The sequence below is a fragment of the Carassius auratus genome, chromosome 42, assembly GCF_003368295.1.
Source record: "Carassius auratus strain Wakin chromosome 42, ASM336829v1, whole genome shotgun sequence".
In the NCBI taxonomy this organism is placed as follows: Eukaryota; Metazoa; Chordata; class Actinopteri; order Cypriniformes; family Cyprinidae; genus Carassius; species Carassius auratus.
In genome coordinates, this window is record NC_039284.1 from 8,863,690 (window position 1) to 8,890,818 (window position 27,129).

Below are 27,129 nucleotides of genomic sequence, written 5' to 3' on the forward strand. Positions count from 1 at the left end.
GTTAAGTCACATTACAGAAATGAAATTCTTGACATGAAAGCAGTTAATGGCATATTCAGAAATGCAGTGTATATTGTATTTATGTAGTACATGATAGCCTGTAAACAAATGAAATGTCACAAAGTTGATCGATCTAATGGAGCTACAAATGGAGCAACTCGTTTATCCTACAGTAGACACAACAAAATCCAAATTAAGCACAAACCCAACTGCACCAAACAGAACTGATGGATGCACGGTTGCTTTCAGTCGGCAACCACGGTTTAGTAACATGTCAATGTTTTACAGAATGAGAGAGACGGCACATGCTGGTGTGAGAGAGACAGAAAGGACGGGACATGACAGACGTCACACGAAGAGTGAGATGACCTCAGTCTAGTGCACAGCCAAAGCATCACCACTGCAACATGTGCAAGAGAGACATCGGCTGATCCAACTATTGCATCAGGAAGAGAGAGAGATGAGGAGACAGAGAGAGAGAGAGAGAAGAAGGGGGAGAAACAGACAGACAGATTAGTGCAAAAGATGAGCTTGTATGTTTGTAGCAGCTTGTGTTTATATATGTACAGAGAAAGATCATAGCTGGAGAGATCAGGAAGAGAACAAACAAGCTCATGCTCCTTCCTCCGGCGAGAACACACACACACACACACACACACACACACGAACACACGCACACACACACACACGCAGAGAGAGATACAGAGGGTTAGAAATAGATGATGCTGAAAAGTGCTTCATTGAATTCAAATTTGAGAGTAGAGAGAGAAGAAAAGAGATGGAGATGTTTGAGAGAGGAGGAGAGAAAGAAAGGCTTGATTGAGAGGGACAGAAGAGCGAGAGAGAGAGAGAGAGAGAGATGTGTAGAGTCTGAGGGAGGGTGATGAAGTAGATGAGATAATGACAAACAGAGGAGAGCGAGTGAGAGAGAGGAGGGATAGAAGACTGACACACACACACAAAGAGTGCTCATAAAAATCAATGCAGGAGTCTGAAGATCTGTCCTTCAGTAAGAGAAGAACGACAAGTGCTTGAGCAGAGATAGAGAGAGGCGCTCTTGTCTAAATATAACTCTGAACATAGATCCCTACAAAGCTCACAGATTTTCACCAAACACAATTGAAAGCCAGCAAAGACTGCTATTTTGTTCCTGTTAAATACTTCCTCCTCTGCTGCACTGACACAGCAGCTCAACCAGAGGCGTGAGTTTGGGGTGAAACTGTCCGATTCTCCGACCAATATAGCAGACAGGTTTGAAAGTCATTTCTTCAAACATAATTGTTGACACCAGTGGCACAGAAATGACAAGCTTTAGCTTAAATTGAATGAGAGGATTGTGTTGTTGTCCATATTACCATATGAACACACTGTCCATGATATCATAATCCAGAATTTATTTGAATGATAAGTGCAAATTTTATAATAATATTTTTGTTTTCAATAGCTGTGTGTGTGTGTGTGTGTATGTATAAATACATAATACATCACACTATAAAAGCTAATGGCTGTTTGATATTGGTCATGCAGTTAATGGTTCATGTAGAAAGATTGTTTCAGTTAGATTATTGTTATTATTAGATTGTTTTCTCTGTTACTAACATCATCACAAATTTATGAGCTCTCTATTTTTTGAAGGTTAAATTAAATTTTAAGCGAAAGAGTAGATAAAAACACACAGATAAATGAAAGATTTATCTAAATATGTGTGTGTGTGTGTGTGTGTGTGTGTGTGTCTGGTGTGTCTCTGTCTGTGTGTCTCTGTGTGTGTGTGTGTGCGTCTGTGTGTGTGTGTGTGTCTTTGTCTGTGTGTGCGCGTCTGTGTCTGTGTGTGTCTGTCTGTGTGTGTGTGTGTGTGTGTGCGCGTCTGTGTGTGTGTGTGTGTGTGTGCGCGTCTGTGTGTGTGTCTGTGTGTGTGTGTGTGTGTGTGTGTTTGTCTGTGTGTGTGTGTGTGTGTGTGTGTGTGCGTGTCTGTGTCTGTGTGTGTCTGTCTGTGTGTGTGTGTGTGTGTGTGCACGTCTGTGTGTGTGTGTGTGCGCGTCTGTGTGTGTGTGTGTGTGTTTGTCTGCGTCTGTGTGTGTGTGTGTGTGCGTGTCTGTGCGTGCTTGTGTCTGTCTGTGTGTGTGTGTGTGTGTGTGTGTTTGTCTGCGTCTGTGTGTGTGTGTGTGTGTGTGCGTGTCTGTGCGTGCTTGTGTCTGTCTGTGTGTGTGTGTGTGTGTGTGTGTGTGTGTGTGTGGCTGACTCACAGCTGAGTGTCTTTCTCACCACTGCCTCAAAAGGGAAAGTGTTCCACAGAGCCTAATGGAAACCACTCTGTCTGCTTTTCCCTTCAGTAAACCTCTCCCCCTTCTCTCACTTACTTCAGTCTATCTCTGTCATACACAAGAACACACACACACATACACACACACACTCACACACGCAGGAAAACACTATGTTTGGAGCTTCCTTAAAACAGCTGCACTGTTCCCATTTCAGCTCAACAAGTCAACAGTGCGTAATCCTTCCCTCTACACACACATCTCATTACTCGTCCACTCACATACTTTCTCACACGCACAAACACCCTCAGACTGGCCCCTTGACATGTGCTAAGTAAAAACACAGCTTTGAGTTGTCAAGGAAACAGCAATAAATACACACAGTGCTCTGTCCATGCTCCATTTTCCCTGATAGATCTCTCTCAGACTGTCTCTCCACCTTTATCTCTCTCTCTCTCTCTCTCAGGCTGCTCAGTAATTCACTCACGTCTCAGAGCTCAACATTCAGAGCTGTGGGTAACAGAGCGGTGGAGAGAAACACAGTATAGTAAATAGAGCAAAGAGTAAAGTTAAACAGAAAGGGAACAGAACAGAATAGTAGACTGTAAAAAAAGAACAGAATACAACAGTGGTATCCAATAACGGTTAAGATTGCTCACGGTTCACCGTTTAGGGTCCTGGGTCGGTTCGGTATGTGCTATGTGCAGGTAAAAAAGGACCATGAAGTGTGGGGGGTCTGGAGCAGGGGCATTACATATTGTGTGTGGTGTGTCGCTCTTTTCAGTTCAGTTTGAATATCGCAGAATAGAGTAAAAGTGTGGGGGGGGGGGCAAAGTCAAGTACAGTAGATTAGATTAAAATGGGACAGAGTTGAGTGTAGCACAACTAGATCAGAACAAAACAGTAGAACTCTGGAATAAATAGAATATAACAATAGAATAGAATGAGGTAAACCAGAATAGATAAAGTGGAATAGAATAGAATGACATAATAATAACAGAATAAATTGAGTTAAGTAGAATAGAATAGAGTGAACTACAGCAGCATCGAACAGGGGTGCGTTTCCCAAAAGCATAGTTGATCACCTGTTAGCAACTTAGTTGGTTGGCCATGGGAAATTGTATTGCAACCAACAAAGTTGATAACTTAGTTTGCTAACTATGCTTTTGGGAAATTCTACCCCTGAACAGTAGAAACTTGGCAATTTGGCCATATCTATTAAATTGAAGGGGGTGGTACAGTAGAATATAATAAGTTTAGGCAAAGTGGAGTTGATTAAAATATAATAGAATAGCACAGAATAGAATAATCAGTATATTACACACTGTACAGTTGGAGTACAGTATAATTAAATAGAACAGACTGGAGTAGAGCTGAATAGACAGAATGGACAAGAACAGATGAGCACAGATGAGTGTAGAAATGGGCAAGAACAACATACAAATAAAATAGAACTGAGTAGCATAGAATTAAATAGAAAAAAGCAGAAAACAGGTACGTACATAAAAAAAAGAATGTAGTGAATTACAGTTGCACAGAATTAGAGTGGACTTGAATAGAATGGAATGAAGTCCAGTGGAATAGAACGGAGTAGAATAGAATAGAATGTGGGAGTAGAGGAGGGTTATGTGTTTAGAGGCTGATCCTCACAGAATTGACAGAACTGCAGCGTTCAGAACACATCAGTGTCTTGTGCAGTGCTTTATCCAGACTCTCTCTCTCTCTCTAATGTGTTCCCTCCCTCTGCCTTGTGTTTCTTTCTCACAGCCTCAGTTCCGCCTCCACACACACACACACACACACACACAGAGATGAAAGAGAGGGGGTCTCGCTTTTATCATCCATCCACAGGCATCAGACACCGGGAGTGATGAAATGATGCAGCGGTGTGTGTGTGTGTGCGCGCGAGTGTTTCTCCACAGCTCACAGTGAATATAAACAGTCCTGTGTGTCACACTGTCTTCTCCTGCACTAAATTATATGATTGCGCCTGTGATTATGATAACAAACACAGCCTGCAGGAGTATGTAAAGAGTGAGGGGCATGCGTGTTCGGCTAATTACACCCCTTACAACAACACACACTCACACACTGCTAGATTCACTGTGAGAATAAGCTCGAAAACGCTCTAAAACTAACATACACTACTGTGCTGTCTGCTCCGTTAGAGCTTGTTGTTTACATACTGTAGAAATATTAATATAACTATATTCCTGTGTTTACATCATGATGCTATTTTCCAAATGTGTTTCCCCCGTAAAAGCTATGACTTTCAGCCGTTTAGTGAATGGAAATCTCATTATTCAACACGTTTTATCACATTTTTTTTACTGCCATATGATGAAAATGGTAATTTGCAATTAAACAGACTGTCAGGGACATGCATTCCTGAGGGCGTTCTCACAAATGCTAACCGGCACTTCACACACACAGACTAATTAAACCAGTAATGACTGGGAAATGTCATCAAACACCACACTTTTATGAGGATGTCTGAGAAAGCAACCACACAAATCACATCTTCAGCAAAAATTTCAAACCTAGAGCAAGCGAGAGAGAGCATAGAAATGTATTAAAAACAGTTGTTTTGTCAGTAATAAAATTATTTTTATTATTTTTTTAACAAACTGAAAAGGTGAGAAAAGGCTAAATGAATAATTTCACACATTAAAATATAGCTGTATGCTATCATATATATATATATATATATATATATCAGCATATCGTCACTCTTATTCGTTATATGTAAGGTTCTTATATTGATATTTTATGACTGCCATAAAACACTCAATGTCTAAGCAGATCAACAGCTCACCTCCCAGAATCCAAGTAGCATAAAGAGGCATTGACTAGACCTTAAGAAGAAGACTTCTTTCTAAACTTTCTACATTTCTATGCAGTGGGCTATAATTTCATCACACTGTTATTTAATGGATGTCAATCACACATAGTTACACAAAGGCAACAACAAAACACCCACACACAGACGAATCTGAATTATAACTGGCGCACACACCTCGAATGGCTGGAGCTCCTCCTGTTCAGTGTAGAACTCCAGCTGTCTGTCAGAGATGAACTCCACCACCGTCCAGCCTCCTACGCATGACTGACCAATCAGAGGCCGGAATCTCTGCAAAACAAACAGTCTCATCACTTCAGAAATCCACAGAGCTATCACAAACCTTTCAAGACCAGACAGTCTTGAACTCATGGTTTATTTATTTTTAAATAATCAAATAAGTGAATTTTCATTATTATTAGATAAGGAGTGTGTGAAAGAGAGAGAGACAGTGTAAATATCTTGTGAGAATTTTGTTATTTCATTAAGTCATATTTTCTATGCATGGTTTTTATTTACATAAATACTAGGCCAACACAATCAAAGTTTCCATGTCTGGCTGTCTGTTTTGTGTGTGTGCACATGTGTGTGTGTGTGTGTGTGTGTGTGTTATGCAACATAAAAATGTTCATGTCTCTGAGGTATCCTCAAGTGAAACCTAATCTACATGTGGCCACAGTGTTTTGGGATGTGCATGTGTATGGGGGGCAGGTTTAGCCTACATTGTGGGGACCAAATGTCCAGCCAGTGTGGAAAATGACTTAATAAACATAACAAATAACGTCTTAATGAAAATGCTAAAAAGTTTGGGGTTAGGCTTATGTCAAAGGAACAGAAAATATCATTAGCTCATTATAAAAACTACAGAAATCCATGGAAAGTCCCCAAAAAGTGTGTGCTTTTACAGAGTCCTGATGCACGAGATGACTTGTGAGGAGCCAAACATCAGTCATCTAAAACCGCTATTCACAAGTAGTGTGTGCCAGTTCGACTATGTGTGTGTGTGAGACTCATAAACCAAGAGCTGGAGGGTAAGGGGACAAACAGAACGCGTGCAAGCTATTTTTAGACACTCTACTGTGTGCCGCGCACTCACATACACTGTCACACACACCACACACACTTACACACCTTTACCACACTGTGGTTTGAGACTCTGTTCTGTCAGCGAGGCAGACAGAGAGAAAGGACAAACAAACAGCACATCAACTTCACTATGACATATATCTAGGCATAGAAAACATATTTAATGCATGCACACACTAACAGATACAATTCTGCAACAAATACATTATAAAATACTATCCAGATGTAATAGTGATCGACCAGGTTGATATTTAACCATTTTGTGACTGTTGTCATAGGCTAGTTATAAAAGAGGTTGGTTAGAAATCCATCACTTAACAATAATACAATAATAAATACTTCTTACAGAAATTAAAGTGAGAGTTCACCCAAAAGTGTAAATTCTGTCATTAATGACTCATCTTCATGTAGTTTCCAAGCCCATAAGACCCTCGCTCATCTTCAGAACATGAGGGTGAGTAATTAATGACAGAATTGACACTTTTGGGTGAACTCTCACTTTCAAACCTTTAATTAGCGAGGCATGGGCATCAGAACCATTGTGTGTTTACTTTGCACTTTAAAATAAACATATAAATGAGTGTTTGGTCATGATGTAAGATTTTCCAAACCAGTATGACTTTCTTTCTCCTGTGGAACATATAGAAAGACATTTTAAAGAAAGCTGGTAACCGAACAGTTTTGGTAACCATTAACTTCCATTTTAAGGGAACGACATGACGGTAACAAAATGAGTAAATGATGACATTTTAGGATGAACTACCCTTTTAATTGAGAGAAATAGTCACAATTTCAAGGAAAGTCAATATTTTGAGCTATAAAGTTGGGACAACAGAAACAGAGTTTTAGAGAATTAGGCTACTATTTAATTTTTGTAACTCTGTGGCATCCATGAGTGCTTTAAAAAGCTATTTTTCTCATGAGAACCGTTGACTGGTTCCCACAATGTAGGTGATTTCATGTTTTATGGCCCTTGTGGTGACATTTGTGATGACAGTCACATTCAACACATGATCAAACTCTGGAAGCATCTTTAACAGTGATCACACACACACACACACTTTCTCCTCTCCCTCTGTCCTTTCATTTCTCTCTCTCTCACAAAGACAATCTAGGTCACACACCTGCTGAAGCACGGCCATACACCCTCACTCTTGGCAGAGCACACAGTGTTGCCATGGTTTTAGTGTGTGTGTGTGTGTGTGTGTGTGTGTGTGTGGTACATTAAGACTTCATTAAGCCTTTAAAGCTGCTTGAGTCTGTCTCTACACATGCTCTGAGGGACAGAGAGTGGTGTGTGTGTGTGTGTGTGTGGGGGAATGCGTGAGGGTCTATATTCGTATTTGAGAATGTTAATATTTAGTGTGAAGAAGGATGTGTCTATGTAATAAGAAACGTCTGCACAGCACAAAGCCACATTTAGGAAGACTTAATAAAATAGGTCAGAGTGCGCACACACATACACACAGACACTAGCAGGAGTCACTGCTGATTGAATAAACAGATAATACAGAGACAGATAGACAGTACATGTCATATCAGTCCACACAGAGAGAGACTCTGGGGGAATAACAGCGGTGTTGATCGCTGACCCTCGGGCTGTGACACACTGACACGCGTCTCACCTCTGTAGCTGCTCTTTAACCCATGCAGGATCACTTTCAGCCTGTCCCTTCTGTAAATAACATGCATATTTTCATTCTACTGTACTAAACTAGTGTTCAACTGGAAGAAAAATCACTTATATATACAAATATAGCAATTATTTCTCCATGAAAACAACCTAATTAAAAGGAGAACCAAATTTGACCCAGGAAACTCTCGTCTCTTCGGTAGTTTCAGAAGAACTACGTCTCATGCTGTGGTCACAAGCTATACACTTCAACTTTCAGTATTTATCATCAAATCCTCCCAAGAACATTATCTGTGCTAGCCACTTGAATATCATAGAGCTACACACTTAACTTTATATTTCACCAAAAGCATTTTGAGAAAACGATCCGAGACAAAGTTTGATATTTAAATGAATCCCTGAGCTATAAAACAGCGACCCGTGAGCAATATTGTCCTCTGGGGTAGAACTAGTTCTCGAGGGTTTCTAAGTGTTTCACAGAGAGGCAGAAAGTGTTTCTGAGTTGGGTAAACGTGACCTTTCGTGTCTGTTTTTTCCCCTCTTGGTGCTCGTTCTGGATGAAGAACTGCCTCTGCTCTGAATTTCTGATGAAGAGATTCAGCAAATACTTTCTTTTTAGTGCTTGCCTGCATTCAAACTGCTCTGATTTAGTGTTAAAATCCCTCCAAACTCTTTTAGAATGGGAAAATTTGATTCATGTTTTAGACCTTTATTTTTACAAACAGTACTTTCTGCTAAACAGAAGCTTATTTCCATTTTATTTACACACACACACACGAATATATAACGGCTATATGTTTTAATTTTATGTAATGTTTTATATATATAAACAGCTATGATAGATCTGTCTTGTAGTGTTGGTGTGGTTCACTGAGCTTCTGTAAGGTTGTTGAACTCACTTTAATGCACAATTAAAGCTGATATTGCAGCACTGTGATAAGAACGACTGTGATCTGATATTTCACACGACATGACCTCCCTTTGAGTTCAGCCGCTAAATGAACGCCTGCATCTCTCTGACTGTAATTAATAGCACAGTGGGGAAATTATGTATAGGTGTGGGAATTATTTTTATTGATGCTTACGGTCACAGCATACAAGCTTAATTCCTTACCTAAAGAAAATAAAGCCCACCAAAAATATTCAAGGAAACAAAAATTGGACATCTTGGGAATGTAGTGTGATATGAGTGCTGATCATCACACTTAAATACTCACACATGGAAACATCGAGAGGGAACAAAGCTTGTAGATCTCCCTAAGTGCACAAAGACTGACGGTGATGTTCTTTTTTCTTTCTCCTTGCTCTGTCTCTGTGTGTGTGTGTGTGTGTGTGTGTGTAAGAAGTAAGAACCCTCTTTGTTTTGGCTCTCCAAGTGGCTGACATGCAGCCAACAGCCAGACAGAACCTCAGTGTGTGTTTGTGTGAGACAGAGAGAAAGAGAGAGCTACAGAGAAACTGGGTTAGAGAGAATGTGTGTGTGTGTGTGTGTGTGTGTGTGTGTGTGTGTGTGCGCGTGTGTGTGCGTGTGTGGCGGGTAAATTTATTTCCAGCTGAGTGAGTAATAGTGAATGCACTTCCACAGAAATGACTCCCTCTCTCTCTGCACACACACACACACACACACACACACACACACACCAGATCGGCAGTAAATATGTACATATAAAAAACAAATCTTCAAACAGAAAATACAAGCATACATCATTCATGACCTTTGCTCTGCTGCGCACACACCAGCAAAACTAACACACACACCAGACTTGTGGTAATATACACACCAAAACAAATTTGCCAGTCGTAAACTGAACTTAGTGTAAGAACTCTTCTGCTACCACACACACACACACACAGGCTCTCTGCAGTGGATCATCTAGGTTATATTTGTCTCTCTAGACACCAGTTAAACACACACACACACACACACACACACATTGCCTATAACCTCCACAAGCACCAAATTACAAGCTTAACTGATGCTGCTAATGGCAGCTTGGACAGGCGTCTTGCTCTGTGTGTGTTCTTGTTTTCTGTTTTTGTTCGTGTCAGGGACAAAACAGGAAAGAGGGACAGAGAAAGACACTTTCAATTTAATGATCAAAAGAGTAAGCAAATTAAGAGGCCTCAACAAACCAAATCAATCAAACATAACGAAATACAAATCCAACGTTCAAACAAACACATGTCGCCTAAAAACACTGATTTGAATATATGAACACACAAATCTAATGTTCAAAAGAAACTGTGATGCCCAAAAACAAAGTATGGGCAGGAAGTTCACTGACAGAGACAAGATGTGACCAGACATTTGTAAAAACACGCACACACACACACACACACACACACACACACACACACACACAAACGGATGCAGGACACAACAGGACGTTCATAAAGGACAGATATGGAAACATCAGATTTTATCCACAGATTTATCCAAATTTAATCGGGTTCATTCCTGGGAACAAAGTGAATTCAGTTTGGTTTGAGAGGAACTTTAATGTGTCGTCTGTGGCTTTCCTGAATCCACGGTCATTCATTAAAATGACATTTTGGAAAAATGAGCATGTGTGCACCACTGTGTATGTGTGTCTCTTTCCCCTGTCTGAGCAGTCACAACACAAACAAACATCAATGTGTGTGTGTGTGTGTGTGTGTGTGTGTGTGTGTGTGTGTGTGTGTGTGTGTGAGTGTGTGGTCCTGTCTCTTCCTAAATGATTACATCACTGGCGCTGACTGGAGCTCATCACACACCCAGGCTTATAATCTCTTAACCTGGATCTATTTAACTGCCTGCCATTACTGACAGCAGAATCATCAGACAGAGAGAAAGAGAGAGAGCATGTGTGTGTGTGTGTGTGTGTGTGTGTGTGTGTGTGTGTGCCTTACACACATGAGAGCACAGACATGCATGTAAACACTGTGGTGGGCGAATGTGTGTGCACGAGATTGAGAATTAGTGAGTGAGAGAAGTGAAAGAGAGTGAGCGAGCGCGTCTGGTGGAAGATGTCGACATGTGGTTAGACCGTTACAGGCACAGTGCCAAGAACAGACGAGGGGGCGGGGGTCTCACTCACACACACACACACACACACGTGCTAAATATAGAGCCCTGCCGAGTCTTCCATCTCACACATACACCTTGTGAGACGAGTTCAAACGCAGAGACAAACAAGCATGAGATGAAAGGGATACCAACATGTAGGGCGCTATGATTCCTGCAATGTGGAAATCGCAGACAGAGTTGTGAAAGAGTCATTAATGCAGGATTTACGGTTTAAAAGCACAGTCATGTTAGCGATATGTAGGCAAAAACAGGTCCTTTTATTTAATACTGTAAATAGTGTAAATCTCAGACAGAATTCACTTTCCATTGGTCAGCATGGTGAAGCTGAGTGAAATTTGCATGGGGGACTCCAATGGGAGCACGGACCTCTATTGAAATGATTGGAATTTGACCATTTAAAAAAAATAAAAATCCAATGGTAAATGTGGCCATTGAAATCTGTGAAATTTTGGATTAATAAATCAAAAGTAGGACCGTGTATTTAATCAAATTCAAACTGTGACACAGACAGGTGTCTGTGATTATTAAACTGCAAAAAGAAATATGATGTCTGAGTTTTACAGCCAAAGCGCAGCGCAGTTTTGTTTACTGGAGTGAATCTCTGCTGTGCATCATAAATGCATTTTTATCTGATTGCAAGTTTTATGAATTGAGAACCATGGATTTTGATAATTTTGTATTAAAATCTGAAAACACAGACTTTATTCAATTTTTATTATTTTTACAATTTTAATAAATTATCAAATTGTTAAAGTTTTATGAATTCAATTGATTAGACAGCTAAAGTTACTCCAATAAATCTGAACCCAGAAAACTTTACATTAAAAACACAGAATGCGTTTCCATTTTTGTGTGTTATGAGCATATGCATGTAATAAAGTCGGAAACAGTCATATAGAGGGAAAACAAGACTGATGAGAGAGAAAGACCCCAAACCCCCAGAGGACATAAATCTCCTAGGACACAGGCGTGCGGTTGACCCGTTATTCTGAGAGGTCATGGAGTAATGTAATCTCTGCAGCAGGTACATAAATATGACATTGAGAGCAGATGCCAAGGTAACTCGAAACAACTCTACAGCTGCGTACACACACACACACACACACACACACACAATCCTAACTCTCTATTTGAACTATATTCAGACTGATGAAGTGTAGCGGGAGACGGCTCTCTCTGTTCGGTGCTCTGCTGGTCTCTGGGAAGGTAGAGAAGGAAAAATTAAAAGACAAATGAAATAAAGTGTGTCTGCCTCTCTCTCTCTCTCTCTGAAGCGATGGCACTGTTGTGCAATGTCCCTTCAGAAATAAAGCACAACTGATGTCATGTCACACATTCACGTAAATCACACAGCAAATCATGAATTATTAGTAAATCAGATGCCATGTATGCAGACACACAGCAGACTGCATTAGTGATCTATAATAATATTACTGAAAACAGGATTAGAGAACATTTTATAGTCATCAACTTCAAGGCTGCATTTATTTACTCATACAAACAGAAAAAAATGGGAATACTGTGAAATATTTGTATTTCATTCCTGTGATGGCAAAGCTGAATTATCAGCATCATTACTCCAGTCTTCAGTGTCATGTAATCCTTCAGGAATCCTTATAATATGATAAAACACATGTTTTATTATTATCAATGTTGAAATCAGTTGTGCTGCTTAATTTTTTTTTTTTATTATTGAGATTCTAAATATTGCACTTCAAAACGTTATACTTCTATATTTGTATTAATTTACATGTTCATGCACAGTATTACCTATATAGTTCAATTAATGAAGACGAGGTTCCTCTAAATAAGGTGCAACTGGAACAATCACAATGTAATGTAGTTTATGATACCCTAATAGCAACAATGCAATGTGTGTTTAGTAAAGGTTAGGCTTTATCATGACATCATGAGTCATTTTCATATAAATGTTTTAAAGGTACATTAGTATCAGCTGTTTAACAGTAAAACAAAAAGGGTCAACATTGTGGCAGAAGAAATCTCAACTAACATTTTAAATGGACCTTGAGTATTAAATAACAAAAATGTGGCTTCTTTAAAACCTTTTAAATCAATGTTGAAATCCACTTGACATGATTTTTGGGTAAAAAACAAAACAAAATTTTGACTTCAGATTCTCTTTCACCTCCCGTTTCCTAGAATCCCCTCATTTCATATTCATTAAAAAACACAGGTCTTTCTGTTTTCACAATAAAAAAGCCTGTAAAGGTCAAAATGTTTCTAAGCATTTACAAATATGTACAAATTCCCTCATAAACACACACACATGATGGTACAAACACATCATCTGTTCTTCCTCTTGATGCATCGACATTTCACACACACACACACACACACACACACACACACACACGGGCTGTGTTAATGGTTCGTCTGACAGAAACACACACATTGACTGGCTTTCTTCCCATGAGTGAGTGTCTGTCTCTTCTAATCTCTCCTCCTCTCTCTGACAAGTACACTGACATACATGCCATGTTAATTTTTGACAATGAAGGTCAAATAGTGATAGAAATAGGGGCCAGGGAGATACTAGAAAGAGAGAGAGATAAAGGCAGAAAAAGATGGTGTGTATGTAGGTCACGGTGATAGAGAACAGCTGCTGACTCAGTGATATTCTACAGCAAAGACAGTCACAAGCAGATCTATCTGTGTGTGTGTGTGTGTGTGTGTGTGTGCGTGTGAGTGTGAGTGTGTGTGTGTGTGTGTGTGAGAGAGAGAGAGAGAGCGAGAGAGAGAGAGACTAAAAAAGGAAACCAGAGTGTGTCTGTGGCTGTTTCAACCCACAGGAAATTTTATTGCTCAAGAGATTCTTTCTCAGTTATATTTCATTTCAGTTTCTCCTCTAGAACAGAACGAATGAGATTATTGTAGACACACAGTGTGAGTATAGAGTTAAACAATTAGGTATAGGGCAGTGATCCTCAAATCTGGCTCGCTAGATCCACTTTCCTGCTGAGTTTAGCTCCAACCCTAATCAAGCAAACTAGCTGTGATTTCCTATTGACCCTGAAGACACGGATTCACAGACTCAGGTGTGTTTGATCAGGGTTAGAGCTAAACTCTGCAGGAAAGTGGATTTGAGCATAGATAGATGAGCATAGATATAGATATATAGATCAGTGCTTTAGCTGTGTTTTTCCTGAAAATATGATTGCACACCTCTGAATGTTCATCAGCCAATCAGAATCAAGCATTCAACGCTCTGCACAAGCAGTGATGTACACAACTATTCAAATGTTTGGGGTCTGTAAAACTTTTTTTTTTAAATACTTATAACGTTAATCACTAAATTAGTGCTTCTAAGGTTGGTTCACACCAAGAATTATAGCAAAATGTTAATTATATACACTATTGTTCTCTAACATTATTAACACACACTCCAATTATGTCCTCTGCTGCTTTAAATACTCAAGCTCTTTAAAGCCAGGTGGAAGCTGATTGGCTGACAGTGTTTTTACCATTCATCAGCTGGAAGAAACCATTCTGAAAGTGATTCTAACGATCGTGTTCCTCTGTGTCATTATTGTTCTAGCTGTGGTGTGGACTTCCCTGTTCTCACAGAATCAGAATGATTATTAAAGCTGTATAATTATAGTTCTCATCCTTGGTGTGAACCGGCTTTTATTCGGCAAGGCTGTATTAAACTGATCAAAAGTGACCGTAAAGACATTTCTAACGTTACAAGACTGCCATGTCAAACGTGCTCCTTTTGAACTCGAATCAAATCCATCATGATTTCCACAAAAATATTAACTAGTACAATCATTTTCAACATTGATAATCACAAAAAAACATATAGCATCTTGTGCGTGTGTGTGTGTGTGTGTGTGTGTGTGTGTGTGTGTGTCACTGGGAATGAAATAAAAGAGGAAGAAAAAGCAAGAGGAGTTAAAATAGAGAAAAGAGTGCATGAAAAGCGAAAGAAAGAGGTGAATGTGTGTCTGTGTGTTGGCAGAGTCAGATAAATGAGAAGAGAGGAATCAGTAGAGCCTGTGTCAAATCTCTCTCTCTCTCTCTCTCTCTCTCTCTCTCAGATGCTGCTACAGAAACAGCTTTTATTCTGACCACCCTGACACACAATAATACTCTGCCCAGCACACACACACACGCACGGTTTCATCAAACACCGCTATAACACAGTGCTCTGAATGGAGAAAGAGTCCACACACACACACACACACTCTCACACGTTCACTCTTATCTCTGCAGCTCATTGGTCAAACAGAGCTCTGTTGCCAAAGTTACCCCATTTACCCATGTAAATGTCTGTAACCCATGATAAAACCAGGTTACGCACTGTATCCCACAGTAACAGGTGGTTATCCACGGTGACATGCCGTCATAAACGAGGTTACATAATGCAGGACAAATAAAACAGTGGTGGAAACAGTCCAGATATGAAAAGAAAGGCCGTCAGTTTCATTCGTTCTGTGCTTAGAGATTTCATCAGCTTGATGTTCTCAAACACACATGTTGCTTCAGACACAGGTCGCCTCATAACTATCAGCATAAAGTGTGGTTTACACTGCAGATAAAAGCGGAAGTCAGACAGACAGACACTGCAATCGCTACAAACCACAGTTCGCTTCTGAGCATGGAGTTTAAGATCTGGTATATTCAGTATTATCAAGCCAATAAAATGGCAAAATAATGGCAATTATACGAGAAAATAACATGAGCCCGCTGTGTTAATGATTCATTCAGAAATCAGACGCACATGATGTATCACTTTGAATAATTCTGTTGAATTCTTTGAATGAACTCCATGTGAAATCCATCAACTGAATCAACGTCTGACTCACTTATCCATCTACAACATTAACATTACATTTAGGGCAACTTAAATATATCTATTTTTTTTATTATGAAAAATACACACACACACACACACACACAGGGTTGGTGATGCGCAGATGCAAAAAAAAAAAAAAAAAAAATACTAGTAATACTAGATTTGCATTTCAGCTGAATGCATAAATCTAGGCTGTGTGCTGCTGGTTTCACAGCAAAATGTAAAACTGTGACATCCTCTGATGCGCTTCAGCTGGCAGCGCTAATAAATCTGGCAGTGCATATACTTACCTGACAGCAACCCACCAAAATAAAAGCTGATTTTAGGTTTAACATTTTTGAAAATTCAAAAGAAAGAAAAAAAAAAAAATGTAAATGTAAATATTACCATTGTTTTTAAATGTACTATAAAATATGTTTTTAATTTAATTTAAAATAATGTTAAATTATTATAATTAAAATAACCTAATTAAATATACCACAATATTATTTTTACTATTTATTTTATTTTTAATAATTATATTTAATTGATCACACTATGTAGTGTGAGCACCAAACCAAAACTAGTTGCTCTCATGAGAACCAGAACGAAAAACTTGTGCACCCCTGTATACACACACATACATACACGTACTTAAACTCACACACACACACACACACACACACACATACATATATACATATATATATATATATATATGAAGCCAGCCATCTTTGTGTAACATGCATCAGATGGTCCATGAACAGTTTGAGCAGCAGTGCTTTCGGGTTTTTGTGGACTCACCAGGGCTGGTTGCAGTTGCCTCTTCTCCTGGCTGCTGCTGCTGCTGCTGTTGCCATTTGTGCTGGTTCTTCTGGTGGCCCAGACGAGTTCCTGCTCCAACAAAACCACCTCACATTCCTCTCGGAGTCTCCTCCACTTCCTCTCTGTGCTCAGCTCGCCGTCCCAGTGCACACACACCTAACACATGGAGTGAGAGAGTGAGAGAGAGAGAGAGGGTTAGTAGGTTGCAGATGCACACAGATACACAGGTGCACACGCACACGCATACACAGAGCATATGTGTTCACAATTAACTTGATTGATGCAGCTAATTAACACTCGATACAAAGGCGATAAATCTAATAAATTAGAAACAAATGTCAACACACCAGCAGCATACTTAACCACTTGCACAAAAACGTCTGCTTACAAGGTCACAAACAACATGAAATGGAAACCAAATAGATTAGACGCAAACATGTGCTGTGCATGTCTACATGATGAAAGGACATTCTTACACCACACACACCATCACCAGATCACACAGTCCTGTCCACATCAAGATACAGATTTTCATTCGGGAGTTTGAACTCAATGATGTCAGTGTGTGTATTCACAGCGTCATAAGTGCTGCGTGCGTCTGACTGATGACTGAGCCAGACGAAATTAAGACTCACTCACCGGCTGCGATGAGCCATCCAGCTCCACTGCAGCATGACAATATGGCTCAGTCTGTGACCGATCTGAATCACAGTCACCCAACACAAACTCACTATCAATGCAGCACTGAGATCTAGTGATTCTGAATTTGGGATATTATGCTGAGTGCATTTTAGAAAAACAATCTGAGTGATCATTCAGATGTTTCATCCATAATTTTTGGGCATCGTAAGTGCATTTAAAAGTTTGATTCAAATGTTTTAATGTCCACATATAAAAATTTGATTTGAATGATCGATTCAGAAGTTTCATAGATCATGAGACTGTTCTATTTAAAAATGTTAATGTCTGATGCTGTATTTTTTTGATAGCACAGGTGTGTTTTAACATTAAAAAAAACAACAACATTTAAATGTTTGATTCAGCATTTGGGAAATATGTGGGGTATTTGTGACCTGGTTGCTAAGCTGCTAAAGGAACTCCAAGGTTATTGTTTCTATTACCAACTAACACACTGTTGAGAAAATGTATTGCCTGAAAGTGGCTTTGGGTAAAAGTCTCTGCCAAACACATGCTAATTTGAATTTGAAGGCATTCTGGGTGCATTTGGAAGTTTGATTCAAATTTTTAAATGTAAATTAAGCATTTTTTGACCCTGTCTATTTGAAAGACTGATTCATTAAAATGTTTGATCCATAATTTTAGTACCACGTCTATTTAAAAGTCCATTCAAATTTTTATTTTTTTTATGTATTGTATCTGCATTTCTGAACTGAATGTTCAAATATGCGATTTTTGGCATTAAGCACATTTAGGTTTTTATTCAAAATGTAAATAATCATAAGCCATGTTTGAATAAGTAGCCTATGTTTGAACATTTGAGTTACACTTTTAAATGTTTGACGTTTGTGTAGCCTGTAAACATTATAAAAGTGTTTGCCAAATGAATACATGCTAATTAGACTCAATATTTTGGGGTAATCTAGGTACATTTGGAAGTTCAAATTGAATGTTGAATCTTCGACTGATAACATTTGTGAATCATAGGTTCTTTCGAATGATAAATTCAAAATTTTGGGGCTTTATAGGCATAATCAAGAATTCACCACGTTGTGAAACAGTCATATTGGGATCATCTTGTGTTTTTGAATGAAAATCAGAAATGGTTATGGAGGGACAAGAGAGTCACAGTTCCTCTTCTTCGCTCTAGAATAGCAAACTTAAAAAAATCAAAAAGCATGCCGACATTTGTCTGTGTGTGTGTGTGTGTGTACCAGACAGACGATGTCTCACACTTTACAGAAGAACAAAAACACTCAAATATAATGCATTGCAGGGACACATTGTCATTGGTCAAGATCCTCTGAGCATGAGAGAGAGAGAGAGAGAGAGAGAGAGAACAGAGGAGATAGAAAAAGGACCATTTTTGAGTTGCTATGCTGCCAACATCTCTCTCTCTCTCTCTCTCTCTCTGATTATCTCTCCATCTCCCTCAACTCCTCCTTTTCTTCCTCCTGTCTTTCATCCTCACCTTTCCCCTTCATCTTCTCACTGTCTCTTTCACACAGAGACACACTCAAACTCTCTCTCTCTCTCCCGGTGTAAGGATGCGTGTCGGACACCGAGGTGATTTACGCACACTCCTGCCATTATCAGTGAGATGTGTGTGTGTGTGTGTCTGACCAAGAGTGTGTGTAAGAAGGGGGGAATGTGAAAGGAAAACAGCAATTATTCATTTAGAGGAGATCATTAGTCATAGGAACCAGTCCTACTGCCTTTTGAAACCACACACACATTCACACAGAGCTTCATCTGTCCTGCGAATGTGAAGCACGTCTACCATCACGTCAGCTTGCCTTTTTTTTATTTTGAGCGGCTGTTTTTTCTACCACATGTGTGTAATTACGATGATGTTTGTTTGCCAGCTTTGGGTGTGTGTGTGTGTGTGTGTGTGTGTCGTAGGTATTTACAAGTGTGAGTGAGCTAAGAAGCAGCTTTTTCCTGCTATTCTCACACACTTGTCAGATGTGTGTGTGCGTTGAGCTGTTCGGCCATGAAGCTTCGACAAGCAGTAACAGGTCAGAGAAGCGTTTCACACACGGTCACATGGCCGCTCCGCACACACACACACAAACTCACAGGCGCACCTGCAAATCAACTCAAGCATTGCATACTCACACTCCTGCAGTATCTCTTATTGACAGACTGCAGGAGAGACACATTTACAATCTCTCTCTCTCTTTCTCAGTAAACACTTCCCCGAGGCTTGTGGGAGGGAAACATTCACCAGCATCAGATTTCAGATTGGACCACATCCAACGCTCCGGCAGAAATGTGCTTATAGCATCAGCATTTATACACACACACAGCCTGACACTGCCTTCCTGTCTGACAAACCACACACTCTTCTTTTACCGGTGGTTTTTCATGAGACATGCGTGTAAATATATTCTGCTAACTGTTATAATCGGTTCCAATCATTTCTGAAACACAAGCGAGGAGTGAATGAGAGGAGGGTCTGGTTGGGTTGTGTTCCCGATGAAACAGACACTGTGTGTGTGAAAGGAGAGAGAGAGAGAGAGAGAGAGAGAGAGAGAGAGAGAGAGAGAGAGTCTGGGGAATAAAAGCATGTTGCCAACATAGTAGCAGGAGACTATCATGTGACTCTGTGTGAGCGTGTCTGTGTCTGTTGTACATGCTGTGTTTAGCGCTGAGTGCACACACACACACACACACACCCTGTGATCAACGGAGGCGCCTCACTGATCAATAATTTACTGAGCGGAGAGAGAGGGAGGAAAGGTGGGCGGGGGAGAGAGAGAGAAACAGACAGAACAAGAGATGAAGACACAATGTGTGACAAGCATTTCTTAGCTTATTACTGCAACATTGCCCTATATGTCATTAAAATGAATTTCAAAAGTAATTTTCTGTGTAATTTACAGTAATTAAACTATTAATTAAACAAATACAATTCGTTATTTTTTTATATGATTCAATTTTATATTTTATTCTTTATATGAATGGAAATGAATGAAATTAACATTATATTGAATTCATATCTATTGTGCAACATGATCACTGTGATGTAAAGCACACTGTTTACACAAGCTGATGGACCGTATAATACAGCGCTATAGCTAAATAAAATGTTACCGGAGCAGTCGAAAGCTGCATTTATTGCATGGACAGAGCAGAAATGTAATAGTCTAAGCATACGCACAGTTCCATTGAATGATAAACATGTTTTAATAATGTGAAAATATGAATGAAACTGTTAAAATAACAACAGCATTAACAACAATCTTGAAATAAAGAAGTTTTTGCACTAAAAGAGACGCGATCTCACGCTCATAGATGTGCCAGTCTCCAGCTTATCTGAATAAAAAGCTGAATGGTCTGATGAAACTTTAAGACAGTAACTGACATATCCTTTATTACAGTACAGAAACTATCAAGTATATTTTCTACCTTATTCTGTGCAGAAAATTGTAAGAATTGTTTGTAGTATATAAATCAACCATAAAATTGGCATTAAGAAAAAATTATAGATTACAAATCGGGATGTAGCGTTTAACTGCAAGCCGGTTGAAATTCCATTCAAATACGTGATGATTCGTGATTAAATTAGGGGTAGGAGTTTACATGAATCCATGTCTGAGGGGAACTTACTGTCTTTAGAAAAGTTTAGATGCTATTTTTCCTTTTCATCATGCCCCTGTATAATGCATATTAAAGTTCATAAATGCAGCGCTGCTTCGTTTACAGCGGAAACCAATTTCTAAATTATACAAACTAATTTAAGATTAAAAACTGCTCATGTTGCATGTATGCAGCATCTTTGTTTGGATCATGATTAAAATGCAGTGGTTGCCTCTTATTTAAAATGGAAAGCGCACAGACAAAGCCTTGTTTTATTTATACGAAGAGATTTATTTTGTGTTAATTATTTGATTTGGGGCTCATTTTAAAATGTCTATTTAGTTTTGTTATTTACATTAGATTTTATTTTTGAAATTCGGCAGACACTTATCCAAAATGACTTACAAATGAGGACAATAGAGGATGCAATCAACTACCAACAAAAGAGAAATAATATGCTAGTGCTATATTAGTATATTATTATAGTGTTACATTTCAATTTCGAAAAGAAATGTTCGGCATTTTGTCGAAGCAATAATAAAAGGACACATTTAATTTATAATTCATCCCTAATTACAAATGACTGAGCAATGTATTTGATTTCTTACAGCTAATTCAAAGTAATGGATAAGATTATTCCTTGTAATAATAATAATAAATTATTATTATAATAATACATACATAAAGTTACTGTATTTGTGCTTTGCCCCTGGTGTGAAAAAAAAAATGTTAGCCTATGCATAATATTTTTAAAGATCGTTTTTAAGTCTTGGCTCACATATATTTTTACATAAGCTATGTCATGCCATACCATCATTAAACTAGCATCTAACAAATGGACAAGTGTTTTTTTTCTCTAACTTATGGTTCTGTAACCATGAAGGCTGCTGTGTAATTTAAGCATTTAAATAATCCTGTGAATGCACTTAAAGAATTGAATCGTTATAATCTAATCAAATTTAATTGTGAGTCGAATTGAATCCTTATCGTTCTTGAATCGAAAACCTATGAATGGAATCGCTGTCTACCCAAAGATTTACAGCCCTGAAGCGGCAGGCTTCTTTCACAGGGAGAGTGAGAGCTGGACACCTTGTGTGGATGTTGGCCAGCTCTCCAGTCCCGTGACTGTGATTCTGTCATGCATGATGTACCGCAGTTTAAACAAACTCTCTTCTGTCTGCCAAACACACACTCTCTCCTCCGCACATATAAAGGCACGGAAACAATCGCACAGTGTGAGAGTCAGAGACGTGCACGATTACACAAACATCCGAATCAACCACACACCCTGCCACGGAACTCCCCAGGGCTGTTAAATCACAAGACGGAGAAGATTTCACAGAGATCTGCAGGACTAATACAGGATCCTGTTTCACAGACACATCAATGCAGGTCATGCGTAATCAGAAGGACAAGCGACAGAGTGGGTGTTAAAACAGCTCTTAAATCTACAATCACACAGCCTGAGCTGGACTTCTTACGTATTTCAGGAGATAAGCTATAGCACACACACACACACACACACACACACACACACACATATTCAAAATCTGTCTGGTCTGCAGAATCACTCATTGCTTCCCTGGCAAAGCTTCAAACCATCTGCCAAAGGTCACGGGTCAAATGAAAAGAAAGCTGTGTATAAAGCACACAAACACATGCATTTTACACACAGACTGAGAGGGTCACATAAACATAAACAAGAATTCACAACTTGTGTCAACAAGTAAAAGAGAGAGAGAGATATATCATTAAAAAATGTTTGCTCCTCTCCACATGAGCTAATGAAATTCAACTCGTGTGTCTGGCACTGCAGAACCAGATCATATCTCCGTGTGTGTGTGTGTGTGTGTGTTCTCTTGTTTTTGTGACATATCAAGACATAACTCTGTATAATGACATGGGTATGACACAGGTATTACAAGGAGAGGGTGACTTATGAGGACACAACCCATGTCCCCGTTTTTCAAAACGCTAATAAATCATACAGAATGAGTTTTTTGAGAAAGTAAAATGCACAAAGTTTCCTGTGAGGGTTAGGTGTAGGGCTAGGGTTGGTGAAGGGCGATAGAATATACAGTTTGTACAGTATAAAAACTATTACGCCTATGGGATGAACCCACTTTTCACAAAAACAAACGTGTGTGTGTGTGTGTGTGTGTGTGTGTGTGTGTAGACCGACAAACACACGTGCAGAGAGCTGGAATCCGGCCCTCAGTGCGAGCACATGCGCGGATGGGGAGGGGAAGAGGTGCTTAAATAGAGCACAGTACAAACACACACAACCACAGAAAAAGACAAGACAGAGATGAGGCCAAGCAGAGACATCTGGCTTTAGTTAATGCAGTTCAGAAAAGAATTAGAGTGCTATCAGAGTCGATAAAACACGCACACAGCTGAAATTAATGAATGTCTGCATGAGACGGATGACATCACAGGATGAATAATCACTGCAACAACATGAACACTTGTGCAATCCAAACAGATACACTGTCTGCACAAATAAGCCCTCCATCAAAACTTTCTCATGGGTTAGACTGGCCGATATTGTGAATATGGTCATGGGTAAAGATATAAATGTACAGAATATCACATTATGACAGTTTTTTTTTTTTCATTTCGAAGTCAAAAATATAAATCTAACATGAATGATTTATGATTTTTTGGAGGCCTGCAATGATCTGTTTTACAGAACATACCGTGTCACACAATGATATTTTCATGTAGTTTTAAATAGTAAAGAAAACAGCCCAGTAAAACAACAGGTTATGATGGAGATGTGAAGCATTAGGAGATATCTGTGTGTGTGTGTGTGTGTGTGTGTGTGTGTGTGTAACACGGCAGGAGGCTGTAACCCAGGGGACACTGTCTAGCCAATGGTGTAAAAGACACAAGTCCCCAAAGACAAATGCACACTAACACACATGCACTTACAATCTCATGACACACAAACACAAATACACCCGGAGAGAAAACCAACAGCTGTTCTGGTAAACAAATTGAGCTATATATTCCCCAGCTTTAAAAATAAACTTACAACTACCAGAGAGATTTTTCACAGCAGAACTAAACTGAGGACACAATCCAAATAAATACACTACTATACTAAACAATAAGATTACGGTTTTCTCTCAAATAATTGACCTCTCAGAGGGTGAACAAACTCTCATGCAGTGAGAAAATCCTGCCGGTGTGAGTTTATAACCATAGAGAGCTTGTTAGACACACAGACACACACACACCTTACAGATATACAAGCAATCCTGCACCTGTACTGGGAAAATGAATGACAGATATGCACATGCATGAATGCAAGCCTCTGCCAACCAATCAAACCACATATGATCTGAGCAACAACGCTAACCACTGGTCACACACTTTACACTCATCCAGACACATACACAGCTGGAAGCATATGGCAGCGAGACTAAACCATCGATGAGCACAAACACAGACATCAGAGAGAAGGAATAAAAAACAGGGCACTCCACAGATAACAGAGCAATGGTCCTGCATAGAAACAACTTAATTATTTTTCTATTTTTGCACCCTAGTGGAATACATACTGTACATTTGATTTACACTTTAAATGCCAATGAAACAAACCACTGCAACTGGTTCAATCGGTTACGAGGTGCGATCCTCAGAGGGTGATCTGCTCTTTCACTGAGCACTAGTGTGGGAGGAAAGTCAGCCTTTGACCTTCATAATTAACTTCACAGTTGTAAAAATGCAAATATGTCTACTGCAGTGCACAGGGTGTCAGCAAAGACTCAAACCAAATGAACTGTAATGGTTGTACTGAAGTCAACGTGCATCTAGTAAAGTGTGGGGTTTCCCATAGCTTTCCACTAATGAACATCCTTGGTTTTCCATTCACTCGTGATGCCTTTATGGATATTTAAAGCATTTTGTAGAGTTCTAAATAAGCAGTAGCCAAAAATGTTTAACTATGAGCCAAAAATGTATATTAACTCCTGACATGTCAAGCCATTGATATTTGGATTCATACATATGAATGCACATGCAAAAATTAATTACAGGTGCAATTGCATGCAGATATACATACACACATACAATGTACAGTGTTACTGTACACAATAAGTGCATTATATTAAATTATTAACCTACACTTCAACACTTCATGCGTCCACATAAGTAACATTATTTTATATTGTCCTTGTCACACATCACATGTACTTACTATAGCAATAACAGTAAGTTATACATAATTACATGCACGATACAACTAAACCTAACCCTAACCATAAGTAGATATTATCAATTAATATCACTCCGTACTTAAATGTATAATTACACTGCAACCACGACAACCTTAAAATAAAGAATAACCATTTTATAATATGTTTCCAGGAAACCACTATGTCAGAATCATATTTCTTGGTTTTGGAAACCTGGCTGAATGTGAATACACACCAGAATAGCCAACTAATGCAAGTGACAATTCACGATGTATAAGTCAAGCCATTTATTTCTATAACTCTTTCTAAGATGATACAGATTGTGTCAAAGCAGTGATAATCAGCAGAATCGATTATGGAGACCATTCAGATTCAGCTGTGAAGCAGCTCTGTCATTATAGTTGTTTCGCAGTAGAGCAAAGTGTATACGTTCTTTCTGAAAATCAGTTTGAAGTGTGTATCAGTATATGAAGATGAAATTAATGTGTAAATAAGAGAGCTCGTGATCAATCTGTCACAGTGCTGGAGTGAGGACGAGCAGTTAACAGACCTGTTTTTATACAGTCATGAAACAGACTCACAACAGCTGATTAGTCTGACTGAAGACCCGCTGAGCGATGACCACAAACAAACAGTGTGTGTGTGTGTGTGTGTGTGTGTCATAGTAACACGCCCAGCCTTCGACCCATAGTAAAAGCCGCCTGAATGTCTGTTGACTAAACTGACAGAAACAAACAAACGTACCAAGCTTTCAAAACAATCAACTTTCGCTTGTCATATCAGTGGTTCCGTCAAACTTTTTTTTCTTTTCTAGAGGTTGTTTGAAATGTAAAAGCCTCTGTCCTGACTTAGGGTCACCGTGTTACCGTTATCGCGCTCGGGTCAGCGGCGGCGCGGATGAGTCCGGTTCTCCAGCTCCAGCGCGAGATCCCCGCGAGCTCCAACCGCTCTCCGGCGCTCACGCACAGGCAGCGCTTCCCCACCAGCTCCACCGCCATAGTCCCGCGAAAAGTGCGAGAAATGTCCACGGAGAACGAACAAACTTCCTCCTACTGTGGGCTACGATATTGACACATTATTAAAATATGGTGATTAAAAGATGGTTCGGGTGAGTTTGAGAACAAGGGGTTAAATTCCCTGCATTAGTCCTCTGGCGAACTGATGCCTCTGTGCGCCGAGAAACTGATTTACACTGCGAGTAGTAACAGTCATTATGACTCTCTCTCTCTCTCTCTCACACACACACACTCACTCACTCACTCACTCACACGTGGTATTCATCCGCTACAGTCAAAGCACACAGGACTATCAGACCGCAGCGGGCAGATTTGTCCGTCCGTCGCCAGAGCTCACTCCACAGACTACAGAAAACTAGTCCCTCGTCTGAGCTTATTTTCTGAACTTACCTCTTCTCAAACACGTTTTAAAATGACAGTATATTAATTACAGGTTATCAATGACTGGTTTTATATGAAACTGTAACTTTATCACGAAATAAAGCCTAACTACACCTGAATTATTGTAACTCAGGGGTGTCAAACTCAATTCCTGGAGGGCTGTACCCCTGCAGAGTGTTATACCAAACCTGCTTCAGCACACTGCATACCATCTAGTTTTCAAATAAGCCTAAAGGACTTGATTAGTTGGATCAGGTGGGTTTAATTAGGGTTGAATCTAAAGGGTTCTTGCCCTCTAAAAAGTTTCTGAAAGTTTCTTACTTCGTTTATCTTATTTTCTCTTAAAAATACCAGGGTATGTCACAAAACCTGTTTTATTGAATACCCCCTGCTTTGCTCGGAGAATGCACACATTCTCAATACAACTACACTTGAATTGTTTTAAATTATTTATTATTTTATTATTATTTGTTCCTGTGGCTCAATGGTAGAGCATTGTGTTAGTAGCACAAAAGGTTGTGGGTTCAATTCCCAGGGAACATGTTAGGTAAAAAATGTTAACCTGGATGCACTGTAAATCGCTTTGGATAAAATTGTCTGCTAAATGCATACATTTAAATTACCTGATTATTTTATTAACCTTATAGGTGTCTGCATCGAGATCAAAAGTTTGGTAAACGGTGATAAATAAATGAATAAATAAATAGAGATCACATCGCAGCAATATATGTTCATTTATTTATTGTTTCTTGGAGAATGAACTCATT

General features: G+C 39.2%; 1 protein-coding gene across 2 annotated transcripts in view; it reads right to left on the reverse strand.

The window, feature by feature from the left end:
• Nucleotides 1-26,172, reverse strand: part of LOC113060557 (probable JmjC domain-containing histone demethylation protein 2C) — a 47,048-nt gene extending 20,876 nt beyond the window's left edge. The window contains exons 1-3 of one of the 2 annotated variants that reach the window (XM_026229563.1): nucleotides 25,832-26,172; nucleotides 16,483-16,659; nucleotides 5,275-5,388 (exon numbers count right to left, since the gene is read on the reverse strand). In XM_026229563.1, the coding sequence (XP_026085348.1) occupies nucleotides 5,275-5,388; nucleotides 16,483-16,659; nucleotides 25,832-25,963 (423 nt within the window). In that variant the 5' untranslated portion in view covers nucleotides 25,964-26,172. The remainder of the gene's footprint in view (nucleotides 1-5,274; nucleotides 5,389-16,482; nucleotides 16,660-25,831) is intronic. The other variant, XM_026229564.1, reaches the window with a different exon arrangement.
• Between the last annotated feature and the right edge of the window lie 957 nt (nucleotides 26,173-27,129).